We start from the raw sequence: 19,460 nt of genomic DNA, 5'->3' as shown, positions 1-19,460 counted from the left end.
TCTTTTAATACCTAAACCCCCAGAATGGATCAAACCAAATATTTGTACATTGGTAGTCGGCTAAGAGTCCAATAATGTGTAATGGGTCAGAAGGAAGACATATCACATCAACACAATACATTAATATCATAATTCTAAGCCATTGTCCTTAGAAATAGCCGAGCAGCAATAAATACCAGGGTTTGTGTTAAATGACTTGACCAGGAATCAAGCTTAAACCACCAATTAGGCAAATTTTGTATTAGAAGAAAAATTATCATTAGCACTCATATACTGTCCAACCTGTTTATGCTCGTTAACCTAATAAGATTATATTAATAAACAGAGTGAAATTTGCAAAGTAATGTCAAAAGATCATATGATTCGATGTCAATAGGTCATGCAGCTCTTAAGACAAGGTACAGTACAGTTTTAGATCAAAAGAAAAACAGGTTGTGAAATATTTTATTTACTCTTGTTGGAAATTAAAGATAAACCATACAATCTACCATTTTTAAAGACAAAAAAATAAATCTAACAGAAAGATGACATTTACTTAATATGACCGAATTGCAAACACACTTTCAGAAAGTATGAGTGAAATAATAATCACAAGGGGAGTTAACTGGCCATCAAATTATAATGTACAAATCAATATTCAGTTGTTTTATTCCTAATATTATGCCAGAAAAAATAAAAGTACATAAATTTGCCATTGCTCTCATATATTCTAAAATCTATCTGTCAATAACACAAAATAAGATAGTTTCGATAGAATTTAACACGTTTAATTTGAAGCTACTAATTTTGGTTAGGAATTTGCATTAGTTTTGTATACAGATAAAGAATGTTTTAGGCACCATCTTTGATCTCAGAAGTTTCTTGTAGATAGAATTAAAACATATCTATGAAGACCTATCCTCCATGTTAGATTTTTAGTCAAATCTTCCCATGTATTACAACCTTCGCTTGACCTGACCAGACATGGCTCATATGTATTCTATCAAAAATAACAGGTACAGAAAGAAAATAATTCATAGTTTACTTATGACTATTTTTTGTATAACAAGTCCCAACAGCTATATATTTACTATAAATTATACAATCAGATATACACACTGTGCATCTCTTAACATGAACCCACAGTAATCCTAGCTACAGACTTAGTAAATGAAAAATGAAAATGTCCATTTCTTTGTCTTTTAAATTCAAATGTATCACTCACTATAAAATGGTAGAACTTGAAAAATGAAGTTTAGAAATATTTCAATATATTTTTTTCGGTGAGGTAATTCAATATACTGGTTATGTATAAAAATAATTCGTTAAAGAGGAATTGGTACTTTTCTTTCAGAGGCTGATTTATGAGGGGCAGGGGTCCGGGGCCCCTTTTGTGGGAAAAATTTAGTTATTTAGGGAATCACTGAAGCATGACTGGAACAGGCAGTCAGTGGGCCTCCACGTATGAAAATTTCTGGACCCCCCCCACTGTCTTTTATAAGCAATTACTTCAGATGTAACCAATATAGTTACTCGTTATCCTGTTGGTTACTAGATACCCATTTATATTATTTATCTCGTTATAATCATAATAAAAGATGAAAATAATTGCTTTATCAAATACAGAAAATATTTACACTAACACAACTTTACAGTTTTTAATATTAAGAATGAAACACACTTCTTTTACACATGACTTAGGATTACTATAACATCTTATTAATAGTGTGATCTTCCATGTGGAAAGTAAAGGAACTTCGAACTGTTAGTCACTTTCAAACAAGCAAAAATGTTAATTACACTGTTTTCATGTATCTTTTTGTCCTCAATGTTAAACTAACAAAATGATAACAGCAAAAATCATGAAATTTAGACATGATCTTTTGATATTCCATACATAAATAGCCTGAATTCAGAAAAGGAAGCCAGTGACACCAAAACAACTAACTTAAATGTCATATATAAAATGGTCATGGAAAAATATTGTTATATGACATCTTTTCAAGTCATTTTATCACTTTTCTGATACTGTAGGGAGGACATTTTTTTTAGTCTATTTTGGCTTTTTTCAATTGAATATCTCCTCATGAAAATTTGATCTTAATAGAAGTTAAGATTCACCGGTAGGAAAAACGCAAAAGGTTTTGAATCAGAAATTATAAAATTTAAAATCCAAAAGAAAATAAAGCATCATACAGAAGTTTGTCCAATACAAACTAACATCTTTTGTATAAATAGACTGATTGAATTTAAGATACTATAGAAATCCTAAACAATGAATTAAATGAAAAACATGTAAAACATTTATGTAAACAGAGAACTTTGTAATGATATTTTTTAACAAATATCTGTACTGTAAAAAATTGTAATGCAAGAATAATTCAATTTTATTGTCAAAGTTTTTTTGTATATTGTCTTACGACTTAATTTTGCACGTTTCAAATGTCACATAACTTCTTAATCAAATTCTTTAACAAAGAAAATAAATTATATTTTTACAAATACCAGAAACTTTTCACAGAAATTATGGAGGATATTGATTTATTTGCTTCAACCTCCAAAAATATTTCTTGTTTGATTTGGAAAGCATCAGTATAAAGTGATCATTTTCTTTAACAAGATCTTTTCAAGTTACAAAGACAGTAGAATCTTTATACAAGTTATTTTCGATGTCTTATACATCAGGTGGAAATCGTTTGCCTTTTTTATATCCTAAAAGGTTCCCACTTTACAGAATTGTGATGAACAAAACCAATACCGTGTATATATAGAAAGACAAAGTACAAATATGATGCATATATGGTCCATTTATATTAAATTCTCAAGAAATTGCAATGTTGATGCAGAGGTTCACAATATTTTCTTTCATAGACCTTTTATTCTTATCATTCTTTTTAATGAAATGTCAATGATCAATTCAATATCGAACATTTCTAAGGGCATCTTGCAGGCCTAATTAATTCTTCACAAAACTGGGCCTCTTGTACTTCAACATTTACCAGCATGATAGATCCTTCAAAAATCCTGCAGGATAAGGATCTGTGGCTGACTTAAATTTGTAACAAAACGGAAAACAGTAAAACCGGTCTAAAGATAATGCCACTGTAAATCTCTGACCACTGAGCATAATTTTACTAACATGCAATTGTAACTGTACCATTGTAAAATTCCTCTTGGTGGAATCTATTTATCAAATTTCTTAGTGACTTCTTAAAAATCGACAACACAAAATGAAGAAGTTACTTAGAAGGTATTATAAGTCCTAAAAAGGACAACATCTTAGTCAAACTGAAAATTAAATAAAACGTAAACAGCAATCCATAAAACAGAAAACGCAAAAATGAGTAAAATTACCTACAAAAAACAGATGAACCGAGAAAATATAGAAGTCCCTGCTCTTATAATGGCACCCATCGTGATAATTGTTGCAGGTAAATACAAAACATAAGTTACAGTTAGTGGTGAAACAACTGTAGAAACGAGATCGATGTGATGGCTACAAAAGTGAAAAATTAAAAACCACAGCGTAGAACACTGAAAATAAAAGCAACTGCAATCCCCTTTGAAAAAAAACTATTGGTGATCTCATGTGCTCTGAAAGAAAAGGCAGATCCTGCTCTACATCTGACACCCGTTATTTTGCTGTTGCTTTCGAGTTAGGTTGTAATTTTAAGTCTCTTTCTGTTATATCATAATCGATGAAAAGAGAAAGGGATGATGGCTATAATTGGAACATATCCGTGGTCATCTGTGACACATATAGTCCATACCGGTCAACCAACGCGCATGATCGCTCCCGTTATAGATAAAAAAAATGCATGAAAATCTTTCAAGCTTGTAGTCTACTAAATCACAGTGCTGGAGACTGCCAATTCACGTGAACGACAGATGGATAACACATTACGGAATACAAAGCAACGAAGAAATGTGTATGTTGACATGCATGCCTTTTTTTAAAAACAACATAAAATAATCATATGGGTAAATTTATAGATATGCAAAAAGGTTTTAAAAAACAATAATAACTTATTTTACTCTCCTTGATTTCGCAAGACATGGATGTTAATCATAACCAACGGTAGATTATCGATCTTCAGATCTCGTAAATATATGTAGCACATACAAATAAATATAGAAAGCAAAGACTGAGGGAAACGCACAAACATCGGAGCTATACCAGGTGCGTCGGCAGGGTAAGCATCTCTTGATATACATTAACCACCAGCCATGTGAAATCCTTCCAAGTCAGAATGTCATAACAAGGAATATGACAGACTATATCAAGGAATGTTCATTCTGTTGTATGTGCCTTTAGTGTGGCGTCCATTTCGCTTAACTAGTATACATTATTGTTGAGTGGCTAGCTGAAGTCCACCTCCGGGTGCGGGATTTTCTCGCTACCTTGCAGACCCATTGGTGGCCTTTGGCTGTTTTCTGCTCTTTGGTCGGGTTGTTGTCTCTTTTATACATTCATCGTTTTCATGCTCTATTTTATTATATATTTTATATGTTGCCATGTGTGTCCTCCCGAAATAGTATAACAAAAGTTGTATAATAGTTTTTAAAATATTTTAAAATGTTTTATTTAGGGTTTATGAGTCACTCAAATCTGCGTGATTTGTGAAGATTTTGCGCGTAAACCAGACTAAAAACCCTGATATAATTCCAAACTGCTGAACTAAAATAAATGAAAACAATACGTGATTAATTTCGTGCGTCCGAAGCGCTCTCTGGATCTACCTTCATCAGGGACGCTAAAAGCCGAATATTTGAAAGCCGAGGATGTATAAGAACCTAAACAGTGGAAGGGCTAAATGACCAAAAAGTACCTAAAAAAAAATAGCCAAATCCATATAAGGTCAACTTTGCCTGAGGGAGTTGAAACCTTAGTTTCTTTATAATTTCAAAATTTATAAACGGACAATTTTAGAAAGTTTTTTTATAAATTATGTCAGTACCAAAGTACTGACTACTGAGCTGATGATACCCTCGGGGACTGATAGTCCACCAGCAGAGGTATCGACCCATTGCTGTAAAATAAATGAAAATTTCATGCGTCCGAAGCGCTTTTCTGGTCCATTTTTCACCAACCTCAAATTATAAAGAACTAATCTCGATAAGAAATTCTGTAAGGAATATGACGTTTTCCAAATTTCTTGCTTTTTGTTTATTTCTGCTATACATGAATTAATCCTGGTATTGAGTAAAGGTTTATGCGATAACCATTTAAACGCATAATAAAAAAAAACTTCTACCTTCAGAATGATCATGAAACGGACCGCTAATTAAGCTTCTTATAATAAAATACTTTTGTTTTGTTATATATTCATAAACTGGTAACACAGAGATATGTTTCGCCTTTTTGTAATTTTGATAATGCAAATGTTGAATTTAAAATAGAAATACTTTAACATGCAAGTTATGTAAATATTCAAAGTCAATGAACCATGACTGAAGGTACAGGGCTTAACAATTTCCATGGAAATGAGATCATAAGTCGTTCCCTTTAAACAAACCTAAACACAAACATTAATTTGTAAACTATGTAAAAGTTTCAAAGTCAATGAACCATGATTAGGGGGTGGGCTATATAATCTCCATGGAAAAAAGACTTGCAAATGCCAATAAATTTGCATACCAAATATCATTGACTTAACATTAGCGGTTCATCTTAAACTGATCTAATCACAAACTAATACATGTAAACTAAGCAAAAGTTTCAAAGTCAATAGACCATGACTGAGGGGGCGGGGCCAAATATTCTTCATGGAAATGAGATTTGCAAATGCTTATACAACTGCATACCAAATATCATTAACCTACCACTAATGGTTCCCCTTGAACTGACCTAATCACAAACTAATACATGTAAACTTAGCAAAAGTTTCAGAGTCAGTAGACCATGACTGAGAGGGCAGAGCCAAATAATCTCCATGGAAATGAGATATGCCAATGCTTATACAACTTCATACCAAATATCATTGACCTACCACTAGTGGTTCCCCATAAACTGACCTAATCACAAACTAATACATGTAAACTTAGCAAAAGTTTCAAAGTCAATAGACCATGACTGAGGGGACAGGGCCAAATAATCTCCATTGAAATGAGATGTGCCAATGCTAATACAACTGCATACCAAATATCATTGACCTACCACTAGTGGTTCACCATAAACTTGACCTAATCACACAAACTAATACATTGTTGACACCACCACCGGAAACAGCATACCTATGTCTCGCTTTTTGGCTGCATTTGAACATTAGTAACTACATTGATAATTTAAAAATCAATCTTCGCACTTGATTTGGCCTTTTTGATTCGTGTTTTACTGGGGTGTCTCTTGTAGACAAAACGTGCATCAGGCGTACACAATCATAAGCCTGATGTCTTTAGTGAGTTTTTTTTTCTTCCCCATGCATAGCTTGGATTCCTCCTACTTTTTGGACTTTTGGATTTTGGCTATACTTTTTGTTCCTTTTGGTTTTATCATCACTTCAACGTTACCATTAAGATTTGGAATTTCAAATATTTGGCATAGAGACATTAATTGTACAAACGCACACATTTGGTGTAGTACAATTGGTACCGTAAACATTATTGACGTTTACTGCTACTTCCAGAGAATATAACATAAGATTGATAGTAATAAGATACTTCACAATGAAAGGAAGTCAAGGATAACAAAAAGTCAAAAAGTACGATCATTTAGAATACACGTTGTATATAGACGTCATAATAATGGACTTAAAAAACATTACCTCTGAAATATAAAACTTTAAACAAATAGTTTCACGTTATTGCCACCTTTTGATAACAATCCTGTTCAACATTTTTTCTCTCTCTCGTAATGGAAAACAAGAGTGTCTCGCCTGCTTTGCCCATCATGTTTGAATTATATACCATTCATCAAATATGGTAAGCCTATTGCTCTTAGTATCTGAGAAACAGACCTAATTAGGAAAAATTAAACATTGACCAATGAACCATACAAATGAGGTTATGGTAAAAATAAAACCTGCCAGACAACATGATCCTGATGCAAGAATTCCATACTTGGAATATAGTTGACCTTTCGCTTATAGTTTCCGAGAAACAGACACAACCATGAAAACTCAACATGGACTAGTGAGCCATGAAAATGAGGTCAAGGTCAGATTAATCCTGACAGACAGAAATGTTTACCTAACAATCTATGCACACACAAAATATAGTTGGATCTATTGCTTATAGTTTCTGTGATACGTATAGCGAACTCAACCTTGATCAATGGTCCATGAAATGAGGTCGATGTCAGGTGAACCCCGTCTTGACAGACATGTAGACCTTTCAAGGATCCCATATACCAAGAATAGTTATCCTATTACTCAGGAGAGAGATTTTCACATGACAAAAAACTCTATGTGTTTCAAGCAGTTGCTGAACCATGAAAGGGTCAATGATAATGAACATATGACAGACGGAAACTTCGAACATAGAGCATCTAGATACAAGGTATGAAACATCCAGGTCTTCTATTTTGTGAAATATAAATCTTTATAAATATAATTTACGCCGTCACTGCTGCCTGATTATAATCCTGGTCTCGCATCCTCACAGGTGAGACAAATATGGTCAACTGTAAATTTATTCTAGAGTTTACTAGTTGAACAAAATAATGAAAATGTATAATGTGTATTGTTATTATCTTCCATCAAAAGAAAAACAGGTTGTGAAATATTTTATTTACTCTTGTTGGATATTAAAGATAAACCATACACTCTACCATTTTAAGACAAAAAAAAATCAAACAGAAAAGATAACATTTACTTTATATGACCGAATTGCATATACACTTTCTGAAAGTATGAGTGAAATAACAATCACATGGGGAGTTAACTGACCATCAAATTATAATGTACAAATTAATTTTCAAGTGTTTTACTCCTGATATTATGCCAGAAAATTTAAAGTACATAAAATTTGTCATTGCTCTCATATATCCTAATATTTATCTGTCAATAACACAAAATAAGATAGTTCCAATCAGAAGATGCACTCTATGCATTGGATTTGAACAGAATTCAACACGTTAAATTTCAAGATACAAATTTTGGTAAAGAAATGTCTGTAATTTGAATAACTGTTTTATATAAATAATGTTTTAGGAACTATCTATGATATCAGAACTCTCTTATAGATGGAATTAAAATTTGAAAAACAAATCTTAACTATCCTCCATGTTAGTCCTTTTTCTTCCCAAGTATTACAACCTTCACTTGACCTGACCAGACATGGTTTATATAGGTATAATATCAAAAATAAAAGGTACAGAAAGAAAGTTATAGTTTACTTATGAATATTTTTAGTGAAAATGTATTTTTCGACAAATTCAACCATCTTTTCATCATTATCAAACCATGAACTTGAAGGCAGCTACTAGTCAAAGTATTATGTAACAAGTCACAACAGCTATATATTTACTATAAATTATACAATCAGATATACATTTTGTGCATCTTTCAACATGAACCCACAGTAACCCTAGCTACAGACATAGCATAGAAAAGTGAAAATGTCCATTTTTTTGTTTATAAAATAATTAATATCAAATGTATCACTCACTTAAACAAAAAACATAAATGGTTGAACTTAATCTAGAATAATTCACATATAATTATTAGAGCCAGGGGGAGGTAATTCAATATACAGGTTATGTATGTAAAATATTTTACTTTAAAGAGGAATTGGTACATTATTTTTTAATGAGCAATCAATTCAGATGTTACCAATAGATACTCTTAATATATTTTATAATTTATATTGGTTACTAGATACCCATTTATATTATTTACCTAAGTATAGTTATGATAACATATGAATATAATTACTTTATTACAGCAAAAATAAACACTAACACAAAAGTTTTTAATATTAAGAATGAAGCACACTTCTTTTACACATGACTTAAGATTACTATAACATCTTATTGTACATCTCTTTGCCTACATCACCCTTCTCAGTGTTTTTAATTCTAATATCACAGCATTGAGGTGTAAGCAGAAGTTATCAGCAACGACATTGTGTTGTCGGAGAAGTTATCACTGTTGTTACAATGTGTGAGAAGTTATCAAGCTTAGTTTTGTCTAGCGTAAAATTGTCTAAGGAAGGAAAAAAAATACCAAAAAAACATGATAAACACCTATTGGGTTTTCTGCATATAGATATCGTAAAACATCAACCGCTAGACACAATATGAAACTTTTTTACTGATTCCCTTCACTTGCCAAAAAATGTTCTCATTGTAGCTGGCAGATGATATTTTACTACATCAGTGTGTAGAAAATCCAATATCTGTTTCTCCTGCTAATTCTGGTCTTTTTTCCTCCCAATGACACCAAAACAACTAACTTATATATAAAATGATCATGGAAATAAATTGTAATATGACATCTTTGCAAGTCATTTAGTTGTGGAAATTTTTGTGAGTGGTTTATTTTGGCTAATTTTGACATAATGTTAAAATTAATAAAATATCCCTTCTTGTTAATTTGATCTTAAAAGAAGATTAGAAATACAGGTAGGAAAAATGCATAAAGTTTTAAATCAGAAATAATGAAATTTAAAATCCAAAGGAAAATAAACCACCTAACAGTATTTTGTCGAATATGAACATGTATCCTTTGTATACATTGACAGATTGAATTCAAGATATTATAGTAATCCTAGACAACGAATTATATGAAAACATGTAAAACATTTATTGTAAAGTGAGAACTTTGTAATGATATTTTACATCAAATATCTGTACTGTAAAAAATGTAACACAAGAATCATTCAATTTTACTGCCAAAGTTTTTTTTTATATTCTCTTCAGATTGATCTTTGCACGTTTCAAATTTTACACAATTTCTTAATCAAACTCAATAACAATGAAAATTTTATTTCTACAAATACCAAAACTTTTGTCAGGAATTATGAAGTACATTAGTTTATTTGTTTCAGCCTCCAAAAATATTTAAGAAGTAATCGATCTAAAAATTTCTACAAAGCATAGAATAAAGAGTTCATTTTCTTAAACAGATCTTTTCACATTACAAAGACAGTAGATTCATCATACATGCTATCTTTAATGTCTTATACATCTTGTGGAAATCATTGGTCTTATTTTATATTACAAAAAAAGTTCTCACTTTACAGAATTGTGATGAACAAAACCAATACCAGGTATATATAGAAAGACAAATTACAAATATGATGCATATATATGGTCCATTATTTAATTCTCAAGATATTGCAATGTTTATGCAAAGGTTCACAATTGTCTCTTTCATAGACCTTTTATTCTTATCTTCTTATTTCTTAATGAAATGTCAATGGTCAATTCAATATCAATTTTTTTTATTTAAAGGTCATCTTACAGGTCAAATAATTCTGCAGAAAACTGGGCCTATTGTACTACAATGTATGACAGATCCTAAAAAAAGTCTGCAGGCTTAGGAAAACACTAAAATGGGTCTAAACATAATGCCATGGTTAATATCTGAACCCTGGGTTTATTTACTCTCTATTGAGCATAATTTTACTGGTTGTAAATGAACCATTGAAAACTACAAAAGCAACATACTTCTACTGTAATTATTTGTCATTTAATGAAATTGATGCTAAAGATTTTTCATGGTGAACTTGCCTCAATCAAGTCAAAGGTTTTCCAATTCAATACCACTTGGGTTCAAGCAGATTGGATTACTGTTGACACCAAACATATTCAACCAGCTTTGCAAGCAATAGCATAGATGTGATCAATTACAAGATATGAACAAAGTTAATCATATATATTCACAGTTTTCTTTGAAATCCATCAATTCCTCTTCATCTGAGTATACTAAAGAAATTTTCTATTACATGTTAACTACATGTAAATTTCACTTCTTATTAAAAAATTAAACTTCTTTTTTCTCAATTTTGAAGACATAAACGGAAATAGCTTGAAAAAAATTCTCCAGTCCGTTACACGGAAAGAAAATATGTCACAATGAGGTTATTATCAACTGCTGGCATTTTCCTTAGGAAAAAAAACATTAATCAGAAATATTCCTGACATTAAAAGATAAAAACAAACAGAACAAAAAAATCTTCTTTTATACCAATACATCAGGTCAATTACTAAGACATATACATAAATGTAAAACATTGCCAAGTAGAAAGACAAACGACAACAGGCTATGATGCGGTCAATGTGGGTTCATCCCATGTCAAAGTCATATACTGCAAAATTAAAATAATACATTATAAATGTGGTGTGAATGAAGCCCTTCTCTGGATCAACCTTCATCATGGAAACTCAATGTGAAAAATTAAAATTCAAAGAATGGAAAACTCATATGCTTGAAGAATTATATGACCGAAACAAACCGAAAAAAATAGCCAAATCCACTTCAGTTCAACTATGCTTGAGGGAGTTGGAACACCAGTTTTTAGAAAATTTCCTAACTTATCGCAAAGAATTTATGTAATAGTTACTATAAATCATTTCAGTGGATAACACTGATTACCATTCTCTTCACTTAACCAACTTACAAATCATATTAAAAGCAACAGGACAATCAACAAGTTTCTTTTATCATAAGATCTGACGTTATATAAGTCTTTCCACCTCTGCTGACTTGTAACAATATAAACTGAATGGGCTTAATCCTTGCAGTAGCCTTATCATTCTATCAAATAGTACATTCAACAAACAAATTCAGGAGCATTATCTTGTAAGCATCAATCAAATGTAAATAAAAAGTCTTGATGATAAATCACTAAAACAAATTGTATGGAATAATCACACATTGACTGCAACAAGTTGACAATTAATTCCTAGATTTCATTACTTTCCAGTAAATAAAATTTTGCAACAACCAAATTTTTACTCTCTAATGCAGTTCTAAGAGGGATCACAGCTGTTTTCTGCCAAAATTTAATATTGCATTGACTTAACCTGAATTATTCCCCTTCGTATTATAAGTGATAAATCAAAACCACTTATATTAATTAATTACATGATAACATGTTACATTGTGTGTATACATATATTTTACTTTGCAGTTGATTTTTTTTTTTATCACTGCTGTCTTTTGCCAAAATTTATTATTACATTCTTTGCTCAAGTTTAATTTAAATTTTTTTTCGAATCATACTAAATTATTCCCCCTTGTACATGTTGTATCATAGGAGATAAATCAAAACTATTTGTATTAATTAATTACAATAAATTACATGTTAAATTGTACATTATGGTGCTGAAAATTCAAAATCTAAATGGATATGTGTATGTCTTACTTAAGCTTTGAATTCTCAATCTCTTTATTCTGAAAATAATCCTTTAACTGAAAACTGTATCAATTACTATAAGAAATGCTTCTCCTAGAACATAAATTAATCTGAAAGCACTAAAAACCAAGGAATTAATTAATCACTGCCATGTCTATATATATTTATCACATTTAATCTGTTGGTCTTTTTTCGCTGTGCTTTTTAGTATAATCATCTGCATTTTTAAAAAATTTCTTCTTATCCCTAGTAAATTCTTCAGCTAAGTCCGGTCTGAGTGGGTGGCCAGGTTCAGGCTCATGAACTAAGGCTATTAGTGATTGTATAACTGAAAATAGAAAAGAAATTATTCACATGTGGTGTAGTAAAACACATTTGTAGGAGCTCAACCATCTCCCTAAACGTTTACTATTTTTGCCTTTATAGGTTCCGTCTCTACATAATTGTTAGCCAGATAATTACAGAATAACTAATCCAAGAATTCAGACATAGAAAAATATTCAACAAGTGACCGAACATCACATGAAATTCACATAATTCACACATGAGAGTAGCGTATGAGTTAATCAACAGTTTTGTTCGGTCATGAGTTGAATATTTTAGATATTTTAATTCTTGGATTAGTAAGTTATTTTTTTTTATTACATTGACCAAGGACTTTTTAATGAAAATAAAAGTAGAAAATGAAGGGAACCATATCTTTTTCTAAGCATTCTCATTTGATTAGATGCAACATCATTTACAACGTCTTGACAACACCTCGATGATGATTTGTACTATGTCATGTATGTACAGTTTCTGTTTATTCATAACAGTTACCCCATAATCTGCCTTGTAAAGTCCACACTGGTATATTGTCCGCACCCCCCTTTTCCCAACCGGGAATTCAGCAAAAAATCTTTTTTTTTCACTTGTTGAAATCATCTAGGGAACTTTGTTAATTTAAAAGCGTGTGCGATCGTTTGCGGTATTTTCATGGAAAACAGCTCATGGAAAAAGCTATTTCCATCATCAATTAGAAGTTGAAAATGATGGTAAATGATTCTGTTAAAATAAGCCAAAATCACAAGAAAAATAATTGTAAAAGTTGTATTTTCCATTAACCAGATATTGGAACAGAAAGTGTAAATCGCAAGCAAATACGGTGAGAGTGTGCTGAAAATCCATACTTAATAGTATAACTAAAGAATACAACTTTGAAACTAAGACACTTCCATTCTTTAGTGAATACTGTCAAATATATTCATCACATTAATGTTTGACAAACCTATAACTAAAATTAAACACATGCAGCAGTATGAAATACAAAAAAGAACGAATAACGGATTACTTTTGTAGTTTATACATCGTTATGTTTAGCTGGTTCCCGGCTGATTTCTGTACTTTTTTCAGAGTGTTGTTAACAACTGGATTTGAGTTTTAAGTTATGCAAATGCTATGAAATGAGAAATATGTGAAGAAGCATTTGTTTCTGATAAGTATCATTTAATATTTGAATTTTAAACAATAAACTGTTAACACAGAGATATGTCTCGTCTGTCGGCATAAAATTCAGAAAAAGACAATCTGATGGACAGCAACATGGTTTATTAATTCAGTCGCTGGAAAATTACCTAGTGGGCAGGGCCTCGAAATACAAAATATCATTGATCTATCACAAGTACATCCTATCAAACTAACTTAAGCAGAAAACTTAACATAGAAAATTGCTAATTAATTCAAAGTCACTGGACTATGACCTAGGGGGCATAGCCTCAAAATAGTCACCAAACTGATATGTTCAGATAGTAATGGGACTTCATACAAAATATCATTGATCTATCACAAGTAGAACCTATTATACTAACTTAAGCAGAAAACTTAACATTGAAAATCGCTAATTAATTCAAAGTCACTGGACCATGACATAGGGGGCAAGGGCCTCGAAATAGTCTTCAATCTGATATGTACTGATAGATATGCAACTTTATATTAAATATCAATGATCTATCACAAGTAGTTTCTATCAAACTTACCTATACAGAAAACTTAACAATTGTTGACGCCTTCGCCGGAAAAGCAATCCCTATGTCTCGCTTTCTGAGACTTTCATCGCAGTCAAGACAAAAATTGCAAATTCATATGGATAAGGTAAATTAATAGTTTTGAAAAGAAATGAGGGTGTCCTCTACATTTTCAATAACAAACCTGGCAGATGTAAACAAACATCACAGAATCAAGTTTTTCTCCTATTTCTTGCTTATAGTACTCTATAATCCGCACCCTTGCTTAGAAATCTGGATTTTAGAGAAAAAAACCTAGAAAATGCATGACTGAATTCAGTAGCATGATAATTTTTGAAAAAATCATTAAAGTTCATCAAAATAATCCTTTATTGAGGATGATGAATGATGATTGGCTGCTTCACGGTCATGTCCAGAAACAAATTAAATGCATTATATATTCAGGATAAGATATGTTAACGTAATATAAATATCAACCCTGCTTTGTACTAGACTGACACGCTGATGCAGATTTTTTGCATGCTAGTTTACAAGGTAACAGTCTGCAGGAAGACATGTCACCCTACCTGGACACATTATTCTGACTCAAACCAATCATTCCTTTGCTCTTACTCTTTAATGCCCCATGGTTAGGGGAGAAGCTGCCAACACCAATTTTAAAGTCTCTGGTTTGACCCAGCCTAGGTTTGAACCCACAACCTTCTGCACATGACGCAGTTTAATTGATAGATTGATTGTTTCTTGCATAACTTCTATCTATGCACACATTACCTTGATCTGTTTTTGTAGCTGGTTTCCAGTGCTCTGGGCTAATGATAGGTAGACACACCTGTCCTTTTTCATCAATATTAGGATGGTATATTTTTGTTTTGAACGTAACTTTTGGTGGTTTGAATGGATATTCTGCAGGAAAGTTAATCTCTACTTTAAACGCCCCTTTATTGAATGGAACCTGATCCTGAAATATCACAAAATAATACAATATTAACATATATGTAAATATGAATCAAAATTGCTTTTAAATACAATTTAAAAAGTTTTATGTAAAAAGTATTGTGCAACATTTTCAATCTGATCAATCAGCAGTATTGCCCAATAAAAGGGTCAAACAAATTTTCTTGTCACTGAATATATATACTAAAAGCTAGGCTATCTGACATGTTTGATGTGGGAAGATCAGGACTTTCAATAGAATTTGAAGTAGGAGGCTGAAACCAAAAAGTAGTCAACTTCCAATGCAGACGGCTGTGCCGTCCTCTGTGGGGAGCTGGCTTGCCGTTTTTTACGACTTGGAGTATGGGGTCGCTGAAGGCCCCCCTGAACCACTGGGGTTTTTTTAAAGCAAAATTCTGCATTCTGGCAGTCTCCTGGCACATAATTACAACTTTCAGATTGCAATTTTTTTGTGTGAAGTTTTCATTTTTTTAATGAATTTTGGTTTACATTACCTCATTAAAATTTTGAAGTATACCAAGTATACCAAGCTAATGTCTTTTGTTAATTAAATCATTTACTGCCTCTTGGAATCTTTGGTAAATTTAAAATTTTGGTAACAAAGCTTTTTAGAAATTTTCTATCATTACAAACCAAAAAAGATTTTTTTAAACAATTAAAGAAGAGTATACAAGCCATATGATACATGTACAGGGCATTAAAACTGGTATATTACATGTATTGATTGTTTTCTTCTTAACTGATCCTTATATATACATGTATGGTTATCATTTCAGTTTTAACATTCTACAGAAGAAAACAGCTCCTCCATTAAATATAGAGTACTACCCATAAGGTATATTGTTATAGGTTACTCATTGATGTGGCAATATTCTGTTTTCTTATCTTTGCTGTCATGACCCCTTTTCTTTGTGTATTTGTTTAGACAGCATGTAAGGGGCTGTCAGCAAAATTACGTAAAATTAGGGTCAGAAAATAGATCTACATTATGAGAAAGATATCTTTTCTTTTCCCAACAATCATTGTCATTCATTCAATCAGTTGTCATCCAGATTTTTTTTATTAGTCACCTTGTTTCCTTACTTTTTGTACCCAATGGGTATTCGCATTGTTTACGTTTTGCCATGATATGCTACAATAAGTGAACCAATCGTAGTCCAGTTAATTAAAAGACTTGTCGATCTGCAAATCAGTAATTGTCTTACGAACAATACTTGGAATGACATCAACTGGTAACTACTATTGTTGCATTACTCTAACGGAGAGACTTACAACGATCCTGTTCCCACATATATGAATACACAACAAAGAAGTTTAATATAAAACATGACAAGGTTAAAATAAAACTAATGTTAACATATCGAGCTCTCTCTAAAACATTTTTTTTGTGATTTTCAACAATATACTTTGAGGCAAAGTAGCCCGCTGATTTCTGTGCTATAGATGGAGAAAACTGCCGGATACCTGCTTCTATTGAAAGCCATAGAAGTTGTGACAACCAACATTTTATTTTGAAAGCAGACCAGGCAGGGGAATTAGGGGAAACAAACAATCATTTTAGCATGGCCTTAACACTTGTTGGAAGTAAAAATGTTAAATCATGCAAATATTGATGACACTTACTGGAACTATTAACCCTTCCCATTTCAGTATATTCGATTCATCTACAATAATATTTCTAAACGTTTTTAAATCTGCCTTTCTTAAGTCTCCCAATTCCTGTAAAAAGAGAAAAGTGTTCAATATTAATACAAATTTGTTAACATCGCATTCCATGTTTACATTTGTTATTACTCATTTTCTAGTGCCAAATTTTTTAAAGGCCAAATAAACTAGAAAAAATTGAAAATCTGTGAACAGATTTCACAATTTCCTACTCCTGTACTGCAATCAACAAGAAGTTAGTATTGGCTTAGCTGTGTAAAACACAGAAAAATATTTAAATAATGAGGAAGGTTGAGTGCTCACAAACATGTTAAACCCCATCACAATCTCTATGTATGTATGTGCCTGTCCTAAGTCAGGAGCTTATAGTTCAGTGGTTGTCATTGGTTCAAATTTAAATCTGCCATATTTGTTTTGTCATATATTGTATTGTATATATACGTACAAATTAGGCAGTTAGTTTTCTCATTTGATTTTTTCACATTTTTCATGTCTGGACACTTTACAGCTGAATATATGGTATGGGTTTTCTTCATTGTTGAAGGCCAACAGTTACCTATTATTGCTTTTATCTTCATCATTTAAACTCTGGTGGAAAGTTGTCTCATTGGCAATCATACCACATCTCCTTATTTCTATACAAGTTCTATTCTTTTTTAATGTTACAATGTAAACACATAAATACACATGATAACAAAATACCATGAGTAAGTCATGAATGAATTTTTTGGACTTAAAAAAAATAAAGTAAACTTGAATTTAAGATAAAACTATGATGATAGTAAATCAAAGAGCTTGTTTCAGTTTATGTTGAGTTTGAAATTCAGTTGTACTGAATTTCCAAGACTGCAGCTGTCTTCCAAATAATTTTCCCCTTCATGTTCTTAGTCGACCGAATGTCTGCAGCCACCTTTACCGGTGAAAAAATAGGTTATTGCTTTAGAAAGAGTCGCTGATATTTGTAGAACATTTCTACTCATTTTGTAGATACACAGTGACACTGTAGTAAATATTAAAAGAGGCGGTAAGAAAATTAAAAATAATACCCATAGTTGTATTGTTATAAATTAGGCAGTTAGTTTTCTAGCTTGATTTGTTTCACATTTTTTCCAGTCAAGGTCTATTAAAGCAGACTATATGTTATGGAGATTTCTCATTGTTGAATGCAATACATTGACCTATAACTGCTTTTAACCACCTCATTTTAACTCTGGTGGATACAAAATGTAGTTATCTCATTAATTTCATATGCATGTATTACATAACAATGTGCAATATATTGTTATAAACCAAAACTATTTTCAAAATAAGCTGGCATTAAAAAAATCTCTTCTGTATTATATTCAACCTCTTCAACATTCATTTTCACTTATCTTGGTAGACACTCTACATGAAGTCAATACATAATTGATAATCATAAAAAAATACATCAACCAGGAACCATATATAATCTGGAATTTCTAATTTTCATTTAATAAACAATAAAAGCTACTACTGTATACAGGAGTTTAACCCTTTATTAACAAAATTGTTCTTTCTCAAATACAATTTGTCTAATGAATGTACGAAAAACATATATCGATTGTCGTTTCTGAGTTATTTTTGCTGTTGCTGGGTTCGAGCGACCCACGTTCATAAATTCGTTTTCACGAAAAAATGTATGTTGAACATGGCTGGGTTTAAATGAAATGGAATAACCCATGCATCTAAGATATATAATATCACTTTATTGACTATTATACTTTCAAATAGAAAAGACCACAGCGTTTTTTCGATTGTTTACCTTCTGAAGCCGCCTGGTCGCTGCCATATTGAATTGATCACGTGACTTGAATAATCGTCATGAGGAGGTAATATTTCGCGCCATATTTCTCTCGAACAAATTAAGTTTATTTATTTTGATTAAAACATTCATAAAGAATAAAGAAAAAAATAATGCCCAAATAATAATGATGTGACTGCACTTGGGAAATATTAATTTTTGAGCCGACTTTTTAATTAAATGGTATCATATTATATATTTGTTCATTTTCTCTCAAACTTTGAATCTACTGTGGATACTCTACTCAGATAACTATTAATTGTTTAAAGAAATTTAGTATCTGCTGGTATACAATATGTGTAGCTTGCATTTTTATGTTATACCTTAATCATTTCATACGTCCATTAACAAATTTTTCCCGTAAAAAGGTGTGAAAATTATATGAAGATAAAATAATTAATAGAACTTGCTTTTTTTACTATTTTTATAAAGTTTTGATTTTTTTGTCGATTGATTGATTTCTCCTTTTAAACATATTCTAAAGTATAATTGCTTTGGACATTTTCTCTAAAACAAAGGACCATTAGATTCCAAATCAACACGAAAAAAAAAACAAAATCAAACTTTAAAAGAGAGGCGAAAGATACCGAAGGGATATTCAAAATCATCAGTTGAAAACAAAATGACAATGCCATGGCAAAAGACGAAAAACGACGAAAAGACCAATAACAGTGCACAAAAGAAAACATAGAAAACTAGACTAGGTAATACGAACCCAACCTAAAACCGGGGCTGAT

At 31.5% G+C, this 19,460-nt stretch overlaps 1 protein-coding gene across 1 annotated transcript; it reads right to left on the bottom strand.

Moving 5' to 3' along the window:
- Nucleotides 1-7,687: 7,687 nt before the first annotated feature.
- LOC127711386 (ubiquitin-conjugating enzyme E2 L3-like) lies at nucleotides 7,688-18,719 on the bottom strand. The gene is made up of 4 exons (XM_052217422.1): nucleotides 18,685-18,719; nucleotides 16,860-16,955; nucleotides 15,054-15,240; nucleotides 7,688-12,607 (listed from the first exon to the last, which is right to left on the bottom strand). Exons 1-4 carry the CDS (start codon nucleotides 18,709-18,711, stop codon nucleotides 12,453-12,455), a joined length of 465 nt encoding a protein of 154 aa, XP_052073382.1. The 5' UTR covers nucleotides 18,712-18,719; the 3' UTR covers nucleotides 7,688-12,452.
- Between the last annotated feature and the right edge of the window lie 741 nt (nucleotides 18,720-19,460).

This window comes from Mytilus californianus, unplaced genomic scaffold (genome assembly GCF_021869535.1).
Source record: "Mytilus californianus isolate M0D057914Y unplaced genomic scaffold, xbMytCali1.0.p SCAF_8, whole genome shotgun sequence".
NCBI lineage: Eukaryota > Metazoa > Mollusca > Bivalvia > Mytilida > Mytilidae > Mytilus > Mytilus californianus.
The sequence above is the reverse complement of the archived record's forward strand: the minus strand, read 5'-3'. Positions and strand labels throughout refer to the sequence as shown.

What these genes read in the sequence shown, in the direction of transcription:
- LOC127711386 (XM_052217422.1), bottom strand. Translation starts at nt 18,711, where the DNA reads ATGGCAGCGACCAGGCGGCTTCAGAAG. An exon ending in GGGAAGGGTTAATAGTTCCA is followed by an intron (nt 15,241 to 16,859) that starts GTAAGTGTCATC and finishes GTGATATTTCAG; the next exon opens with GATCAGGTTCCATTCAATAA. An exon ending in AGCTACAAAAACAGATCAAG is followed by an intron (nt 12,608 to 15,053) that starts GTAATGTGTGCA and finishes TTCTATTTTCAG; the next exon opens with TTATACAATCACTAATAGCC.